The 21,129-nt window shown below is 37.2% G+C and overlaps 1 protein-coding gene across 1 annotated transcript in view; it reads left to right on the top strand.

The window, feature by feature from the left end:
• Positions 1–21,129, top strand: part of TTN (titin) — a 311,080-nt gene that overhangs the window by 51,735 nt on the left and 238,216 nt on the right. Inside the window, exons 40-46 of the mRNA XM_081956298.1 lie at positions 349–514; positions 3,254–3,485; positions 3,921–4,205; positions 4,319–4,444; positions 6,313–6,501; positions 12,042–12,098; positions 13,147–20,377. Coding sequence (XP_081812424.1) covers positions 349–514; positions 3,254–3,485; positions 3,921–4,205; positions 4,319–4,444; positions 6,313–6,501; positions 12,042–12,098; positions 13,147–20,377 — 8,286 coding nt within the window. The remainder of the gene's footprint in view (positions 1–348; positions 515–3,253; positions 3,486–3,920; positions 4,206–4,318; positions 4,445–6,312; positions 6,502–12,041; positions 12,099–13,146; positions 20,378–21,129) is intronic.

Raw genomic sequence — 21,129 nt, 5'->3', positions numbered from 1 at the left:
AAATAAATAGACAATCTGTAATTTGTGGTCTCTGTTTAGGATTATTTATTTGTTTATTTATTTATTTTATTTATTCGATTTATCAGTCGCCCCCTCTCTGCAAAGGGACTCGGGGCGACGTACAATCAAATCAAATAAACAGGTGTGGCATGGAGGAGGTAAAATCAATGTTTAACGAATTAGATATATGCATAATCCTGTAAACTAGAGCTCTAACAATTGTCTGCCATTTCTTGGCTCTTTTTGACTATGAATTTAAGAAGTTTATAAAACCATAGTAACTTTTCTAAAACATTTTAGGAACAACTTTCTAAAAGTTCTTTTTCCTTTTTCTGAATTTGCCTTTAGAGTAAAAGTTCAGCGGGAAAGGTTTGTTCATCGCCTTTTGATTACATCTACAAAGATGTCTGATTCAGGGAAGTACACAGTAGTGGCTGGAGGAAATATGTCCAATGCTAATTTGACAGTGGAAGGGCGTGATGTTCGCATCAGAAGCCTCCAGAAAAGCGTTCAGGTATGGTATTTCAAGTCTGATAAGAGAAATTATTGATACCATGCAATAATACACAATACAATAGGTGACAATGCAATATAAAAGTCAGATTACCAACAACAATAATATACCCATATAATTTAAAACTGCATTCAAGCTATTGTGGAGAATGTTCAGTTTCTGCAGTGTAACAAGAGATGATGCTCAGAGCTGAACATTTAGCCCGAGCCTCATTCCCAAATCTCATATTTTATTATTTTGAAAATGCATGCCAAAGGACTGGCAGAACCAGAGGAGAAAGCACTGCTAACATATATTGAACATGATGCCTTTTAAATGAAACAATGTCTTGTTTCTTCAGCAATAAGAGTTGCTGTCATTCACAAAGGAAGTAAAACAAATGAGGAAATATTTTATTTTATAGTATCTTTAAAGAACGGTGATGTATATTTTGAACATCCTTTTAGTTTTCAGATATTGTGTCAATGTTACATACAAGTGTTGGAAAAGGAACACAGATATGTAAAGATAACTATATCGGATAACCCACCAGTATTTAAACAGTATTGTAAAAGGGAGGAAAGGAGTCTTCACAAGTAGTCCAATAAGAACATATGAAGAGTGACTTTCAAGGATTCTGGAATGCTGAAATAGACAGAAGGAAAAAAGTGGGGGCTTGGGAAGTAGAATTGGCTAACTTGAACCTTACAGCTTCTAGGATTCTGTAGTTACAGATATGGTAGACTTTGGTAGGATTAGAATACATCATAAATAGAAAACTTACTTTCATCAAATGATGAGATTATACCAGGTGGAATGTAAACCACACACCCCTTCCCGTAAAGGTGCCTGTTTCTCTTCTGTAGTCTTCAAACAATATTCCATGTATATCCTAAACATTAATGAAAGCCTTTGTTTCAAGCCAGAAGCAACCCTGGAGATGAGCATTTTATTGTTTTTCTCATTGTTATAATACAACTCTTTGAGGTTGTATTAGGACTTTAGGGTCTTTAACTAAAGTCCTATGACTATTACATTCAGAGAATGAGAGAGTAGAACCATTGTAGCATCTCTGTCACTTGTCTTGATTATATTTCATTTGTAAAGGAAGGTCTGAAGGAGAAAGACCTTCTTCAGTTATTGGTTTTTCATACAATTTTGAACCAAGGGCAAGATGCAAGGTTGCAGAAAGGGGACCATGATCAACTAGTTTTGTGCTATTGTCTTGAGTTCATGGTTATTGTACTCCCATAAAGGAGAAGGCACAAACAAGGCTGGAAAATCTTGCATTCCATATATCAACTCTAAATCATCTTACAAATATCTTTTCTCCAGATTAGTCAGAATCCTGAAAAGGTAGATTGCCACATATTATCAGGAAGATAGTTCAAACTATGTCAGGATATTGAAACAATGGACATTTTGCTGAACTGAACCTATCAACCCATATGCCACAAGTTCTTCCATTTGAGTCTTTTTGTTGACCCACTAGAAAGTATTTGAGCAAATGATTTTGAAAATAATAAAAATACAATATATTCTAATTGTTTTGGCTGGGAGAAATTATAAATTCAGTTTCAAAACCAAAATAAATTTTAAAAAATGCAAGTCCTAAGCTTGATTAATAAATTAATTAGATGCCACACTCTTGACTGGATTAGCACATGGCCAGTATAAGTATTTTTTATTTTTTTAAATTGCTGTTAGTTAATAATACAGCGTAAAGAGGAAAATATAGTAAAAGAATAAATAAAGCAATAGAACAGCAAAATGATAGATGTAGGATTCCTATACACATGTATACAATTTTACATAATTGTTTCAATAAAGGATTATCATATTCCATTGCATATCACTTGGGAGAATTGTTAAGACTGATCCACCTTCTGTCTCTGAATTTTGCTTGCCACATTTAAGTATAGAGGAACACAGATTTAATTTAGGCTAGTAATATTTTCTTTGTTGGAAAGAACATTTTTACATTTCTTTGGAACTAAAATTGAATAAGATAAGATTCTTCACACAGCACAACTCAATCAAAGTCACCTTTTCATCTATCAACTGCCTTTTCCCAGGAAATTTATTTTTAGAATTCTAGTTTTGTACTAAAGTTTATCTGGTTTTTTTTACATGTGCACAACATACTACATAAAATAGTATGATGAAAGCTCCATTTATAAAAAGAATTTGGAAAATGTAAATGAAATATATAATATTGAAATATATACCGTATTTTTCAGAGTATAAGATGCACCTTTTTCTCACCTAAAAGAGCATGGAATTGTTGGTGCATCTTATACACCGAATGCAGCCATTTTTGGCTTCACGAAGCCCTGCCCCCGCATCACATTTTTGCGAAAACTGGCTGTTTCGCAAAAACAGAGGGGGGGTTACCTTCCTTCAGCCTCCAGCAGCACTCTGCAGACTTCAGCAGGGCTGGGGCAATGCAAAAATGCCACAGTTTTTGCCTTGTCCCAGCCCTGCTGAAGCCTGCAGAGTGCTGCTGTGGGCTGAGGGAAGGCAAAAACTTTTTTGTCTTACTTACCTCTTCGAAAACTTGGTGCATCTTATACACCGGTGTGTCTTATAGTCCGAAAAATAAATTCGGTGCTTGTTTTGTCTGATTGCATAGCTCCAAAAGTAATAAATCTAGCTTATGTCATGCCAAGGGCAAATCAGTTTCATTTCCATTTGAGAACTAAAAATACTAGTTATGGGGTTTCTATTCAGAAAACTATTATCTTTCTGTTTAACTAACAGGTTCTTGAGAGGCAGCGAGCTGTAGTCGAGTTTGAAGTCAATGAAGATGACATTGATGCTCACTGGTACAAGGATGGAATTGAGATCAACTTCCAGATTGAGGAAAGATACCATTATGTGGTGGAAAGACGTGTCCATAAGATGGTCATCACAGAAACTAGATATACAGATGCTGGAGAATATACCCTTCTAGCTGGAAAAAATAGGAGTTCCATCACTCTTTATGTAAATGGTAAGATGCAGGTTTATTTTGATATAAATATTTTGTTTTAACCTCTGTACTCCAGGTAAATAAGTTACATACTCTAGCTCTCTTTCTATGCTACTTTTTTAAAACTTTTATTTCAAATGTACATGAGCAGAAAAAATTATCATATTATTAGTGTCCACGTCACATTTTAATCCGCCTGCCTGCTGAAAATCTTCACGTCAGTGGAATTGTCTTTCTCCTGATGTACGTAAGAGATTTGTATATTGCCAAGAACAGATAACTCAAGTAATCCGTGGATGTGCAATTCACCTTTTTATTATGTTCATATATTACCGAAGACCGCCTGAAAAGCTTTGTGGCTGAACTCAGATGCATTGAGATTCATTCAGATTAATATCAAAATAGAGTGAAATAGAGAAAAATTCAGCTGATGATGATTCCTTGTTTGATTTTCAGCCCCTGAGCCACCTAAGATTGTAAAGGAGCTTCAACCAGCCACTGTGGAGTCTGGGAAACCAGCCCGATTCTGTGCTATTGTATCAGGCAGACCTCAGCCCAAGATCTTCTGGTACAAAGATGAGCAGCCTCTTTCTCCAGGCTTTAAAGTGAAGTTCCTTCACGATGCCCAAGAGTACACCTTGTTGCTGATTGAGACTTTCCCTGAAGATGCTGCCATTTACAAAATTGAAGCAAAGAATGACTATGGCATTGCCACCTCTTCAGCTTCTCTCTCAGTGGAAGGCAAGTTCTTGAAGTTCTCTGTCTCAAGGCTTTCTGAAATGCAATGCCCATATTGTATTATGTGTGCTTTTCCATGGAAAGCTAATAATCGCTTTTAATTTTTTTTTCTTTAGTTCCAGAAGTTGTTTCTCCCGACATAGAAGTACCAATTTACCCACCTATCATTATTACACCGCTCCGTGATGCTATTACATCTGAGGGCCAGTCCACTTTCTTTCAGTGCAGAGTTACTGGGACAGGTTAGTTGTACTCTTTGATCATTATCATTGTCTTTTAACGATAATCCCTTGCAGGGTGCTGTCTGAGCAACTGAATGGAGCTAGCAGAGTGTTTTAATGGCTGGATGTCCTTCCTGTCACCAACATAGAGTTTTGTTCAGCAGATATATTCTCTTTGATCTGAAGACAAATACTCAGTTGAAATCAAGCTTTTCTAAATGACAGAGATATAACTCTCTCTGTCTGTGTGTACTTAATCAGCTAACTAAAAAATTTTCTGCAATGTGAAACATTATAAAATCAGTGAAAAACTCAAACATTTTGCCCTTTTAAGTACAATGCACAATTTTACCATGTTTTCTTGGCTTCAAACTTCAAAATACTGGTGCATTGACAACTAAGAGTGTTAAATGGTATTGTGAGCCTGAAGGATGACTACTGGTAGGATTGTTTTAAAAGATCAAATTTTTTCATACATTTGGATGCTAATTCTCTCCCTCTCTATCTCTCTCTTTCTCTCACACACACACATTCACTGTGTACCAGGGACGTGCGGTCAGGGGAGGCAGGGGAGGCAGAGCCTCACCGCTCTTATCATGAAAATAAAAAAAAAGGGGGAAAGGGAAACGGCGCTAAGGAGCCTTCTGCACACGTGGTCGGGAATGGGAGCGCTCCGTGGTCCCCTTCATGTTGACTCAGGAGTCAGGAAGGAGGGGACTGGGACCACGTGTGCAGGAGGCTCCTCTAGCCTCAGCCTCCCCCCTGCGCACGTCCCATTCCCCGCCTTCCTAAGTCAACATGAAGGGGATCGCGGAGCGTGAGCCGCAGTCCCGCGGAGCACTCTCCACGGTCCCCTTCATGTTGACTCAGGAGTCAGGAAGGAGGGGTCCCATTCCCCTCCTTCCTGAGTCAACATGAAGGGGACCGCGGCTCACGCTGATGATGTCACCAGCCTCACCAGCCATAAACCTCACCGCACGTCACTGCTGTGCACCTGTATGCATTTGGGTATATGTCCTCATGTACAAATTATATGTGTGTGTGTGGAGAATGATGAAGCCAGCCCGAGTCTCTTTCAAACATTATATTGTCTCCCAGAACATAAGGAATTTTTGCCCCTCTTTACTTATATTAATAGGTCGTGCCTATTTCCCTCAAGCCAATCTCTCTGATTGCTTACAGTGCCTTCTTAGTTACAAAAGTTGGTCACATGTCAGAACAGGAGCAAATCCTTTTAAGTTCAAAAGTAATTATCAAGGAAAGAACTAATCCTGCATCCTAAAAATTAACAGTTTTTAAAAAGGAGATATTAATGTTGTGTGCCTCTTATCATAAAAGTGAGAGAAGTGAGGAATTACTTTGGGAAGAGGAATAGGGGAATAAATCCTATAGTTGTTCATTTGATCATTTATCCTGCTTACTGAAATGTGAGTTGTAATGGAGAATGAGGATAATTGCATCTTTGATTAATTAGCCTGCACCAATCTTCCATAAATATATAAGCTGGCAATTGTGTGAGTTGCTGTCCTGGTATATGTGGAGAGTTGTAGAAATGGAATAGCACACAATGTTCTGACTATAGTTACTACTAAAATTGCCTTGTGTCTGCTGTAAAATTTTAACAAGATTTGCAAATAATGCTTCCATGTATCTGGGCCCTATAATGGTAGCTACTGACAGGAAAAAGGACATGTAAGAAAACAATGCAAAGGCAATAAGAGAGTGGGGAGATCTCAGTATAGGGTTATCATATCCAATATCCATTTAAATTCTGACCAGGATAATGTAACAAGATCCCAGTGTTTTCATTAGTTTCCTCATTAAGAATGAAAAAAAAAAAACTCAAAAGATGTTTTCTTTTCTGTCACATTTTATTTGCACCGGAACAGACCTCAAAATAGCTTGGTATAGCAAAGACAAAGAAATCAAGCCATCCCGCTTCTTTAGGATGACTCAGTTCGAAGACACTTACCAACTGGAGATTGCAGAAGCTTACCCAGAGGATGAAGGGATTTACACCTTTGTTGCCAGCAATCCTATTGGCCAGGTGTCAAGCACAGCTACTCTCAGGCTGGAAGGTACAATGCGCTTTCTACAACAGAACCTGCCCTCCATTAATTTGCATGTGTTTAAAGATTAATACCCATCCATAAACCTACATGTAATTGTCTTTCATCTTCACGTCTTCTAATTCAAATAACCATCCCCATTGTCTGATGTCCACAGTATCTGTGTTCTCTCCCAGGTATAAGCTTTGCCCACTTCACATTGTTTCAGTGTTCCATTCATTTCACTCTTCCATTCTGTTTCCAATTAGCATTTAGCCTGGACCAAAAAGAGCATTTAAAAAAAATCCTCTTTATTATGAGAAGATTTTACCCCCATCTCCATAACTGAAAGCAAGCAAGCAAGCAAGACTGCTGACTTCCTATTTTCATTTCATTTATTTCATTTTTGTATTCCATTTTTCCCCATCCCTTATACTAGACCACCTTTAATGATGTGACTTCATTGTTCAAAAACAACAGCCCAAAGATGCTTTCTCTGGGTACAAAATGATCACACCAAGAATTGTGCACTATTGTAAATACAAGAAAAGGGAAGACAGGATTATTTTCCTTCTTTGCCATCTCAAGTGTGCAAAAGCTGATCTAAGTTGAGTTTTAAAAGGAATTTCTGAGGATGAGGAAATTGTGTCTTTTTGGTCTGCATGTTTACATCTGTAATTTTGTTACATTTCCATATTAATCTGCACTTTAAAAAAATCTGGTCCAAACATAGCACATAATATGTATTTCAATATGTATTTCCTCTCAAAATCGGCATATAAGTAAAAATATGTATTTTGACCCATGTAAACTGACAAGAACTGCAGTGCAATATATAGAGAAAAATGGAATATAGTGGATAGATTGGATCCTCAATTTATTTCAGGAAATGTGAATGCAATAATATTATATAATCATTCTCAAAACATCATTACCCAGGCTTCCCAAATAGAGCATGGGAGCTGTTCAAAGAATTTGGTCCATATATCCCACAAAGCATGTCCAAGCCTCTTTGGCTATCTTTGGATATATCCTATATCTTTGGAGATATCCTATATCCTATATGAGGAGATATCCTATATCCTATATCTTTGGAGATATCCTATATCCTATGTGCGCGCGCGTGTGTGTGTGTGTGTGTGTGTGTGTGTGTGTGTGTATAATCAATGTTGATTACATAGACATCTTGGTCAATGTTGATCTGCCATGATGTATGTAGGTATATATAATCAATGTGACTATATATACATCATAGTCAATGTTGAACAATGTGATGATATGTGTGTGTGTATGAGATCAATTTTGACTATATACAACATGGTCGATGTTGACCTGCCATGATGTATGTGTGCGTATAGACAATGTTGACTATATATACATCATGGTCAATATCGGACTGCTGTGATGTGTGCTTATATATGGTCAGTGTTGATTATATATACATCACATGGTCAATGCTGACCTGCTGTCATGTATGTGTATATAGTCAATGTTGAGTTTGAGTTGATGGCCGCCTTGACTAGTTAGACATTATTAATATAAATGACATTCAATTTATGCAAGACAAATAGGACAAGGAATGCCCACTTGAGCACAAATAGTTAGCATTCCAGTGTTTTTTTTAAATGAAATAGGAATTCTATGGGTAATGTACCTAAGTTTCTACCACATCTTTAACAGGAATTTAGGGGTTGGAAACTGGAGACCTTTGATCCCATACTGAATCCCATTTTTTCTTTGGAGTTTCAATGATAAATGTTGTCAGCAGGGAAAGGAAGAGTCTAATGGAAGACTGGTAGGAGAACAAGAGAATGCTGAGTAGGTGTAAGCCATTAAAAGATGACATGCTTCTTTTCAGGGTTTAAGGTTGAAGAAGGTACCTCCTATTCCCAAAGGCATGTTTCTTCATCTGTTTCCATTAAGAAGGAATCCATTGGCCAAAGGCCCGCCTTTATCCAGCCCATTTCAAGCTGTAGCGTATGCAGCGGGGCAACAGTCAGATTCCAAGCCAGGGTTTCTGCCCGGCCAAGCCCAGAGATCCTCTGGTTTCATAACCAGCAGCTAATGTTGCCATCCAAAGATGTAGTTTTCCATTTTGATGAGTCGACTGGCACAGCCACATTGATAATAGTAGATGCTTTCTCAGAACATGCTGGGCAGTATTCTTGCCAAGCCAGAAATAGTGCTGGAGATGCAACTTGTACAGCTACACTTACAGTGACCACCGAAGGTAAAGCCCCATTTTTCTTCCTAGGGATTCAGTTTGTTGCATAAATCACACATTCCAGATTGTGACTAATGACACCCCTCCTTTCTTATTTCACACTTCTTTAGATGTACTGTCACTAATGTGGGTAGAATTCTAGCAGTAACCAAATAAAGCACTCTTCTCTCCTCTTCTTTCAAGTGTCCGATTGTTTAGCATTTGCCTTCCTAGCTCTATATTTCAGAGTCAACTCCTGATTTATAAAACGAAATAGATGCACACTTCAAGATAGGGAGGTGTTGGAAGTTGGTCAAATTCTCTGAGGTTTGCTTTACTCGGTTTTAAAAATGAAAACCTGGGGACCAAATGAGAGATGACAGTTGTTCTCTTGGGGATCGTAACCACCTTCAAATTGCCATGGACAATATTGCAATGAAAAGAAGAAACAAATGCTCAGCCTATCAGCATGAACACCCTTCATTTTTCATTCATCATTCATTTGTGGCTGGAGTTTCATATGTATTATGCTTCCTACCCAAAGTGCCCTAATGAATGCACCTGGCATGCCAGCCGTACCAAAAGAAGATGACATGTTTTGTTCTCATCATCTGTGATATGTCATTTTGTTTTTAAATTGGGCATTTTAAAGGGAATTCAGTATTAATCGTATGTTTTGTTACTTGATTACACAGTGCAAGCCCTAGATAGGCAAAGTTCTGGGAAAGATGTAAGAAAATCTGTCCAGGACAAATCAGAACTTTACATTGCTTTCCCTTTTGCAAAGAAGGAAAGCCAAGTTTATGTAAAGGAAATTCAGTCAATGCAAGAGCAAGAGCCTTCAAAAGAAACGCTTGCGCAGGCATTTGGTGGAACTTCAACTTGGAAAGCTGCAGCTGAGAAAGAAGCAGGGATGCTCCAGTCTACAATCATAACTCAGAAATTGGAAAGTGCCCAAATAGCTACAACCTCAAGTCAAGTAGAAAGAGAGACTGCTCCAAAGATTCTTCTGAAGCTTCATGATCTCATTGTGAGATGTGGTGACACTGCTCAGTTTATGTGTGCTTTTGAAAGTGAGAATTTCAATGTAATTTTATGGACCTGCAATGGAGAAATGCTTCAAGAGTCCAAAAGAATAAGAGTGTCACAAAATGGAACTGTTCTGTTTCTCACCATTCTTAACGTCCAACTTCTAGACCAAGGATTATATAGCTGTACTGTTCGCAACGACTATGGAGAAGTAACGACAACTGCTATACTAACTGTAGAAGGTGGTTATTCTGATTTTTAACCTTGTGTTACTTAACCTCATTACGGCTCATCACCTCAGCACCTATGGCTTCAGCGCTAGCATCTGATTTAGTCTTAATTTTCAATCCCACTTTCCCCCTAGCCTCTATCTTTAGGCCTTGGTTCCTAAACTATGTGCATGCTTATTTAATCTGCATAACTTGCTTTCATGCCTCTTTGCAGCAAGTTTCAACGCTATTATATTATTTTCCAAAAAGATCTAATCTGTTCCAGGAAATTGAAATGTGTTCTGTAGAAAGTAAAGCAAAAGGGTTAGGTTTTTAAAATTAATATTTATCAGAAAATTCACCTTTAATTTAGCTGTTCTCGCTTTGGCAGATACTGTCTTTAAGCAGGTGTAATCATACTCTGAAGCATGTTTAATTTATATAACTAGTTTTTATTTTAATGGACACTTTTTCTGTTAATATCTATACAGATTTTCTTTCAAAATCAGAATCTCAGAAACATAATCAAAACAAATGCCAATTACTTTCCTTTCCTTTTCTGTTCCACATTAGATGATTATGCTATTAAGTCTTCTTTTCTGGTTAAATCCCTATTTCTTTTTCAGTAGCGTTAGTATCATAATGCAATCGAAAATTTTCCACTCCTGATAGATTATATCTGAATAATAATAATTTGTATTCTTCTAATGGCTGAGCATTCCTTTTCCCTCTTTTGGTGTCAAATGACCTGGAAGTACATTCAAAAGAACAGGAATACCATCCTGAAAACAAAATAGAAAACTTGTATTTTTAATCCATTCAGTTAGCTCCTTCCAACTGATTTTTCCGCATTTTGGTAGCTGCATTCCAGACCCTGAGAAAGAAGCTTTGATAACATTTGTAAATTTAATATGAGTCTATTTCTGGCCCTCTCGTATCTATAATAAAAAATTCCAAAGAATGGCAACAAGGAAATAGACAAAGATATATTTCTGAATATATGGATCTGTTTTAGTTCCTCTGATATCACTGATACTAAATCAAAGGACAATGACATATATTTTTCCTAAAATGAATAGAACCCTTAACTGTGGAACAGAATAGTAAATGGAAAAAGATCTTATTGCTTTTGCACTAACATGCTGAACATTTCACACCATAGTAATAACTTTATACGACCGTGTGTATCTTTCTACATTGAGATTTTGAGTGCTACAAAACCTCTAATCTTATCCTAACTTTATTCTTACCTAGCCAAAGAAGCGCAAGCCAGGAAAGTAACAAAAATTACCCTTGAATCAGATACTAAAAGTATAAAATCAGTCAAAGAGTCTCAGTTTAAAGCAGCCTATGAATACAAGGAAGAATCCTCCACAGAAACTTCAAGTGTGACAGTATCTTCAGCTCAAACAATCAAACAAAGGATCCAAGATTATTATCCTGACATACTGCCCTGCGAAGAAGACATTGCAGAACCTAACACCACCATACCAGCCTTCCTTCAATCTCTGCCCCCAGAAACCTTGGTCAAAGAAGGAAATGATGTCTCACTTTTCTGTGTAATCAAAGGTGTTCCCACGCCTTGTGTCATCTGGCTGTATAATCAGTTGATAGTTGAGGAGTCTGCCTTATGCTCTTTAAGACATGATGGTCCCCTATGCAGTTTAAAATTACTGAAAGTTAATGAGAATCAGAGAGGGATATACAAGTGCAGAATAGTTAATTCTGCAGGACAAGCCGAGTGCAGCACACATCTGAGAGTGACAGGTTGGCAACTGCATGTTCCTTCCATATACAATCTCCTCCTGCACTGAAACTTGCTTGCTTCTCAATACATGATATGTACTGTAAAACAACTACGGATCCATGAATATTTTCATCACGTTATATTAAAGGCATGTTTAAGGCATGTTGAATTACCCCACCTTCCCCCAAAAGAAGAAGAAACCCTTTTATAAGGGTTGTGGATGAATAGAACACTCTTTAGTTTCACTTTTTATAGACTTAACTGGGCATCTCCTGGCATGCACACGTCTGTATGTTTGTGTGATTTCTTTTTCTTATAGCAATGCATCATGAAGTGTTCTTCCGTCATAGTATCCAAGTGTTTCTTTCTTTCCTTATTACAGATCTGGAAAAAGTTATCCAGGAGAAGATAGAGCAGCAGATTGAAATGGAAGTTAAAGGTACAATGTCAAAAGAATGTGTTATACTACATTTAGCGTAAAGGTTCAGTGACCACTTTAAAAAGCCTATAAGAGCAAAAAAAATAATATTCTGAGACGTTCAAATATGCTGCATGTTTTGGGTTTTCTGTGTCTAAATATGCTCTCGACATTTTGCACTAGGGAGAAGTATGAGTTTTAAAGTAGATTGAAAGCTTTCATTTTATAGACCTGCCATTTTTATTTTCAGTACATGCTGTGCAGCTGGTTGCAAAAGCTTTCCTTTTACATACTGTATCTCCTTCTAATGCATGAGGACCCTTACAATTCCACTGAATTTCTAATCATTATTTAAAACATTAAATTAATTTGTCAGTAAAATTGGGGTGGCATTTGTTTATGAAGTGGTTTTATGCAAGAAAATGAAGTGACCGGTTTTCATTGTGCTCTCCTGTCGTATGCATTTAATTCTCCACGGTAGATTTCTTACCTTGGCTTGCAGATAGAATAGTTGGTTATTGTTGCTTGCTCCTTTTTTCTTTCTTTTCTTCTTTTGCATTACATTGTGAGGTTAGCAGCTGTATTAGTTCGAATAAACGCCTTCTCATTTTAGCAAATTACTTATACTTAATTTTGAATAGTTTTGAAAATAATCTTTTTTAAGTTGTTTGGCCATTGTAACTCACAAAGAGCTCAGAAAGGGCGTTTATTCTATTGTCTGCAAGTCAGGTAAGAATCTTTCCCCCTTTTGAGAACAAAACATATACATTAAATAAAAAAGCTTTTGGGGCGGTAAAACATGCACTCACAAGAATATGTCCTTTTGGGATTCATTTTTACTTGTTGCTGAAGAAATTTTCCACAGTTGGAAGAAAGAACCGACCAATGAACGATTTTCGAGTCAGAATCATTAAAACAGAGCAAGTGTTGCGTTTATTCGAACAAATATGGTGAGTGAATTTTTTTATGTATTTGGGATGAATTTGTAGCATGCTCATTATTCATTTTTTTCTCTATCTATTTGATGGAAGAGCAAAGTGTGCTGCAATATAATGTTATTCTCTTGCAGAATTGTTCTTTGGTGAAGAGCCAGAATATACAGCAGAAAAGTCAGTTGATGAAGAAGAAACCTTTGCTGATTCAGAAGATCTTCTGGGATCTTTTTCTGACCAGAAGTGTGCAAGTAGAATCAAAGCTATGGCCTCTTGTCCTGAGAAACTGAAACCTTCTTTCCTACAAAAGTTAAAATATCAGTCAGTTTTGGTTGGAGAACCAGTTGTTTTTCAGTGCAAACTAAGTGCTTATCCATCACCCAAAGTGACTTGGTTTCATAATAACAAACAAATCCCCCAAAGCCTACGAAAAATAATAAAAAATGAGAACTATATGGATATGCATGATTCCAGTCTAGAGGTTAAGGATGTTTTGGAAGAGGATTCAGGGAGCTACAAGATTTTTGCTATTAATAGTGAGGGTTCTGCTGAGTCCATAGCCTCTTTGTTAGTAATTCAAGGAAATGAACAAAATGTCAAATATGTAGAGTTTCTAAGAAAGTCAAAATGTACCCGTGAACATGTAGAACATATGATGCAGAAAAAGAGAGATGATAGGGTTAAGGTTGACCTGAGATGCATTGGTTCTCCATTTGATAAGAAACAGGAGACCGAGAAAGCTTTAACCAATTTGTCTCCTACCAAAGGAAAGGTAAGGACAATTAGTTTTGAAAATACACCGTCTTTAAGACAGGAGCTTACGTATGACAATGATTGGATAGGAAAAAAGCATTTGGATAGGGTAGGAGGTGACAAAGATTATTTGCTTGATAATGAAATCAGGCTGAAGCTACAGCGTCTTCGTGAGGCAAAGAAAGTTATATTAGAAAAGAAAAAGGCATCAATTGAAGCACAACATGTGAACAATACTGGCTTTAGGAATAAGAGAAAGCCATCAACTCCTCCAGTCTGCCTGGTAGGTCAAGTAGGAACAAAGAGGGCTGTTTTTCAGACAATTGAGCAAATCAATGAAAAGAACACGCCATGCCCAGAAGATCTGATCATAGGACATTCCAATAGAAAGCTTGAGGAAAAGTTTCATGTTAGAATGGAACAAATTCTTGGCCTTTCTACATCTTTCCAGGCTCCCCCAGAGTCAGATGAAAGAAGCAATACAGAAAAAATCTTCCAAAAACAAAAGATCTCTAGTGGAGCAATAAAACAAGAAGATCTAAAACCAGTTTCACTGACAGAAACTGGATGGATGGGTTATACTGACATCCAAGCGAAGTCATTAGAAACAAAAATGGATACCCAATTAGAGGAACGTGCAAAAAAATTCACACCTATAACATCTGCTAAGAAAACCCCCTCCCCTCTGGTTTATGTACTAATGACAGATAATGTCAGTGAGACACAAAAAACAGAAGTGGTGATGTCTGATACAATTACATTTAGCATCAATGAACCTACAGCACTTTGCAAGAGCAAAAGTGTTGAAGTGGAGAAGTCAGTAAGTGAACGTTCTTTTGAAAGCAAAGAAAATATATCGGAAGGACTAACTGAAATTAAGGAATGTTATGCCCAAGTAGAGACTCCTCCGGTGCAAAATGTGGAGCCGTGCCCTCCTTTTTTTATCCAGGAAATTAAATCTCAGGAAGTACGTGAAGGAGAGAGTTGTACTTTCAACTGTGCTTACCAAGCCTATCCGTACATCACAGTCACTTGGTATAACAATGACAAACCGTTATCACTAAGCCAAGATTGCAGCATTAACACCACAAAAAATCATTCTGCATTGACATTCTCAGCTGCTACCCACAAGCAGGAAGGTTCTATCACTTGTGTGATATTTAACCAATATGGAACTGCAACAACTTCAGGCATGCTAAAAGTGAAAGTAAAAGAGATACCTGAATTGGAACAATTTGGTATATGCAAAGTTAAACTATTGCCAGATTATATAGAAGAGGAAGAAGAACTTAGTTTGGCATTTGACAGTAGGAAAAAATATGAATCAGTTTTAAGTGCTCCTGGCAAAGCCACTCGCATTTCCAAAACAGATCAACTTTCTCTTCCATTGGAGATCAAAGTAACTGCCCCAACCCCAACTCCAGAACAAGGAGAATTTAAAGAAATAATTCAGACTGAATTTATCTCAGAAGAACTTCCTGAAGAACAAGTCTCCAAAGCATTAAGACATAAATTTAAGTTTTCATTTGATGGAGTTCATGAACCCCCCAAAATCTTAAAAGAAATTCAACCAAATATTAGATGTAGAGAAGGACAGTCGGTTGTACTTGAATGTCTAATATCCACAGAATCTCAAGTAGTGATAACATGGCTTCAAAATAACCAGGCTTTGATATCCAATGGCAATTTTTGGTTTGAAGAAGGAAATGGCATTTATAGGTTACACATTTGTAAAGTTTCTTTAGCAGATGCTGGCATTTACAAATGCATTGCTGAAAACAATGCAGGTTTAGTGGAAACTGCTTGCAATCTTTTAGTAGAACCCTCTCAAGAAGTATTTTCCAGTATCGTAGATCAAACTGACCTTAAAACTTCGCCAAGCCAAGCCAAAGACATCCAAGAACAGGTTACAAAAGAACAGGAGTATTATTTTGAGTCCTCGGTGGGATTAATGAAGAGCAATTTTTATAATAAACAACACCGTGTAAGCCAAGAGTTCCAGAGTATTAGTACGGTGGAGAAGATGCAGGCGCAGAAGATTTCTACCGATCATCAAGAAATGCTCAAAGGAAGAAAAGGAAGAACATCTAGAAGCCCCATTATTGGCAAAACTGTTTTGCCCCACTTTAGCTCTGCTGAAGCAGCAAGAAAAATAGATCAAAATAAAGAACGAATGGGGAAAATGCCCACACACAAAGTTGTATTTGAATTAAAAGAAATTCTTCCTATTAGAGAAAATATTCAAGAACAAATTGAATCTCGGGAGCCTATCCAACTATGTGCAACTTCTGATAAATTGGATCTCTCCTTTGATGAAATACAGAATGAAGAAAACATGGATAACAAACAAATCAGACTTAAGTCAGAGGATGCCCATGCCCACGATGAATATTTTGTTTCTAAAATAAAAGAAACTGATAGAAACAAACAGAAAATAGCCATACAAGCTATAAAGCAAGATGTATATCCTAAGAAAGATATTGCTAATGAGACAGGATCTATAGACAAATTAGAATCATACTCAGCTTCCTATGATACCGAAGCTGTTCTTCATAAGCAGAAGGAAAATATTGTCAAAGGCATTTCAGAATTTGAAGTAGCAATTGTTTCCAATAAGGACAAAATAATAAAAAATGTTGAGAAAAATTCATTTGAAGAATTTCGCAAAGAAAGCCAACCAAGAGAAAATGCAATAAACGAATTAAAACATAAATCATTTCTGGAGAGAGAAACAGTTTTCAATCAATCCATTCAGCAAATAGAAATGAATACAGGTGTTATTCAAGACCAAAGAGATCTTCGGCAGGAAGCAATACATGCAAAAGGAAAATGTTCTGTCTCTGTTTACTCAGAGATAGAAACTGATGAAAGACATCTTGAAAGCACAGAAGCTGAGGTTATGGATAATGCTCAGAGGATGCTAGCTTTAGAAGAAATCACACCTTCTGATCAAGGATTTTCCAAAGTAATTGAACTTGTAAAGCAAGAGTTTAATGAACATCAACATTCAGTGCCATCCACAAATAAGATATTAGAACAAGTGCACCCTGATGAAGAGAACAATAATAAGCTAAATGAGGCAACGCAGCCAGAAGATGTATGCTTTAGAAAACTTTATTTTGCCTCTGAAGGAATGATAATTGATGAACAAGATATCACAGACAATAAACATCAGATAATGCATCCAACTCAGAAAGATTCATTCTCTGTGGAAGCCAACGTGGAAAAAGAGGATATTCAAGAATGTGCTCTCCCAGAAGCTCTTTATCTAAAATTAGCTTTTTGGAACACAGAAGGTGCTGACCAGCAGCAGGAAGAGAAGCTGTCACAGGAGGAAAGACCTCTTAAATTTCCATCTTCTGCTTCTGAGGAAATAGAAGCGCTTCAAGGGCATGACTTGGTTTTCACTCAAGAGGTTTCTGATGACAGCCAATTCCTGCTTAAAAGCAGTTGCCAGCAAAAAGACCCCTGGTCCCAAGAAAAAGAATTGCAAACCCAAGAGCCAATTTTTGATCTAAAAGCACATGCAGCTATTTTCTTCCCAGAATGTTTGTTGAAAGAGACTGAAACATTACACAAGGTAGAAACATGCCCTTTTAGTCGGAAGTCTGCTTTTGAGAAGGTGGAGATGGAAACAGAGAGTTTCATAAAACAGATGGAAGACAAAAATGTGTCAGGAAAAACCATTTTTTTACCTCAAGAACTTTGTCAGAATAATAAAGGAGAGTCGAAAGAAGATAATATCACAGAACATGAGTTGGCAAGAGAAGCAGAACTATCTATAAGTCAGATACTGAAGAACGCCTTAGAAAATACTGACATCTCTGTTGAGCATAGTGAACACAAAAGAAATATTTCTGAGGGAGTACCACTTAGCATGTCAAGTGAAGCCTTTATGAGGGAGTCTTCAGAACCCACCCCACATAATAAATATCCTCAAATCATAGTAAGAGAAACCAGTATCCCTGAACACGTTGATACTTCAGGATTGACAGTTGCAGAAACAGATAGTTTTATATCTGATATGAAAAAAGCTGCATTTGAAAAAGGATCTCAAATTGTTCATAAAACTCAAGAAGAAAAAACATTGTTCACTGAACATTCCTTTATTGAAGAGACTACAGACATTTCTTTAGAAAAAAGCAATAAGCATAAACTTATGGATACCCAAATAATAACAGAAGAACATTCTGTCTTTCAAGAACCACTTGATACTTCAACCAAGGAACTTTCGTTATCACAGTTCCTCGTTTTATTAAAAAATGAGTCAGTTATAAGTCAACATGAAGAGACCAAACCCATACATAATCTTGAAGAACAAGAGCAAAGTTCAAAAACCCCAAGTGAAAGACAATGCAGTGCTGAAATTATCAGTCCTTCCCTCAGAAAACTAAATGAAGAAGCTGTTCTCCCATCTCAAGAGATGTACAGTTCTCCTGATGGGACAGATGTTTGTTTTACAAAATATTTGCTTGCTGCTGGTGAAAAGAAGATTCCAGATGAGAAAGAAAGCTCATCAAAGATTTTAACCAGAGAGGGATCTATCACCTCTTTGGAGGTTGAAGAGGTCACATTTAGTACCGTTTATGATTATTATAAACAACAACGAGAATTAACACGCCCTTTGTCTCCTGAATCAGAAATGTCTATTGATATTGAAAGCATGAACGGAGATGAAGTAGCAGAGTGTGAGAGATTCTACACACCACCTTCATCAGTGGAGATGTTTGAATCACTCTCGTCTTCTCCTTCTTATCATACACCAGTTGGTACCCCTGAACGATATTCTACTCCTTCAAAGGAGAGATATTCTACCCCTTCAGAGGAGAGATACTCTACCCCTTCAGAGGAAAGATATTCTACACCTTCAGAAGAACGATATTCTACCCCTTCTGAGGAAAGATATTCTACACCTTCAGAAGAACGATATTCTACCCCTTCTGAGGAGTCAAATCTAAATTCAGCAATTTCTCCTGCAAAGATGGTAAGAAAAAATACATCACCAGAGTATTATCAAACAGCAACTGCATCTCTTTTGCAACAAAGGAGCTGTTCCTTTGAGGAACTACAGTCTGAAATGTTTGTTACACCTTGTGAAGCCTTAGAGCCAAAGGGGAATGAAATGCCTCCTGCATTTATTAAACCTCTGACCAAAAGAAAAATCTATGAGAACACCACATTGTGTTTGATTGCAGAAGTCATAGGTTTTCCAATGCCTGATGTGAAATGGTATAAAAATAAGTCTCTTCTTGAACAAAATCAAAATGTCAAAATACGAAAAGAAGGCAATATATGTATCTTAGAAATACATAACAGTAAGCAAACAGATGGAGGAGAATATATGTGCCATGCAGTAAATATTATAGGGGAAGCTAAAAGTATTACACAGATAGAAGTGTTGCCTCATGATGGACGAGCTTTAGCTCTTCCTCCTCCTGTAACTCATCAACATGTTATAGAATTTGATATAGAAAAAGGGTCAACATCACGAACGCCTTCCCCACAGGAAATACTTCTGGAGGTAGAACTGGATGAAGCTGACATCAAAGAATGTGAAAAGCAAGTAAAAATAGCCACAGTTCCTGAACTCAAATCTGAACATCAGATTGTATCTCTTGATGTTCTCCCGCTATCTTTGGTGGCGAACACCCAGGCTTTGTCTGGAAAAGAAAGCAAAGATGTTCAAATTGACTTTGAAGTAACTGAAATGCCTCCACGCTTCATCACTCCTGTTGTTGATACAGAGGTTTCAGAAAAATCAGCAGCATTGTTTCACTGTAAAGTCTCAGGTTGTCCTACTCCAGTAGTGCAGTGGTTTAAGGAGAGTAAGTGCCTTGCTCCAGATGCTTGCAAGTATGCTATTGTTAGCGAGAATGGAAGTCACAGTCTTAAAATTCAGAATGTGGTGCGTTCTGACTGTGGTATGTATTTGTGCAAAGCACATAATAACGTTGGAGAAGCAATGTGTAAGTGCTTCTTATCTGTGACTGAGAATCAGAAGTCCTTTGCAGTGGCAAGTAATGAAGGTGAAGTAAAAGTTGGGTTGAAAGTCCCAGAAGATCAACCACAAAAGATTGATTTGCTTGTAGATAATACTATCCCAAGTGGCAACCAAACTGAAATAGAACTGGAGTTTGAGTTTGAACATAGCACTGATGATTCCCAAAAATCTGTTAGGCTAGTTGCGGTTACAGAACAGGAGCAAGAAGAGGAAGGAGAGTCATGCGTTAACATTAATGTTGATGTGTTTGCTGAGCCATCGAAAGAAGAACACATAAAATTTGAAGCAAACAGCACAGGCAGCTGTAGCTTTGAGTTTCAAGTCACAGAAGCACCTCCCAAATTTATGAAAAACATTTATGACTGTTTTTCTTTTCTTGGAACTTCTGCCTGCTTCCAATGCATTGTAGATGGTTCCCCAAAACCAGCTATCAGCTGGTTCAGAAATGGGATACTGATATGTGATGAAAGATGTTGTATAGAAGAAAGATGTTGTATGGAAGAAAGTCAAGAGGTCTGTCACAGTCTGGTTATGAGAAATGTAGTCCAAAGTGATGCAGGAGAGTACATGTGTGTAGCAACAAACAAAGCAGGGACTGCTCATAGCACTGCTTTGTTAAAAATTTGCTAAATACCCTAAGATAAGAATGCATTTCTTGCAATCAATTAACATCTTTCATCACATATCAGTATCCCAAGAATGCAATTAAGAAGGCTTAATTTAGAAAGCTGGACATAGAGGTAATGTTGGATGTTTCAAAGCACTCTTAGAAAGGGAATAGATAGTCCCAGTGAATTTATTTTCTCAGTCTCATAAGGCTACTTGGTGTTTAGACTTTATTCAGCACTGCAATACAGGTTACATGTCTCTCAAAATGAATGTTACTGTTGCCAACAGCTCATGCAACCTCATGATTATATCATTGACATTGTCACCTACTTTTGTATACCATCTTAGATACGTGTAAATATGTCATTAAAAGCTAATTTGCATTTTTGTGAAGAGGGTTTTGGAATCTTTGATGCTCTTTTCAGTAGTGACTGGTTGACGTTAAATTGTACTCTATAATCAACACTAAATTTTCACTAGAGTTCTATGAAAGAACTCAGAGCAACAATTTCACCCTCACAGTGTTGTATCAGTAATGTTTTTTTTCCTGATCATGTTCTGAATATTTATGCAGTTTTTCTTCTGACAAAATTTTCACTGAACTGAGACTTTTATTGTTCTCATTCCAATACAAACCAAAATTAGCATGCCAGTCAAAATACCCCGATCAAAGATAATAGAGACCAAACTAGTTATGTTTAAAGTTTTGTCATACTAGAGACTGTATAAAATATCAGGATTTATTTCTCTTTTACCA

The sequence above is a fragment of the Natrix helvetica genome, assembly GCF_964273705.1.
Source record: "Natrix helvetica genome assembly, chromosome: 1".
In the NCBI taxonomy this organism is placed as follows: domain Eukaryota; kingdom Metazoa; phylum Chordata; class Lepidosauria; order Squamata; family Natricidae; genus Natrix; species Natrix helvetica.
This window is presented reverse-complemented; position numbering and strand designations above follow the sequence as displayed.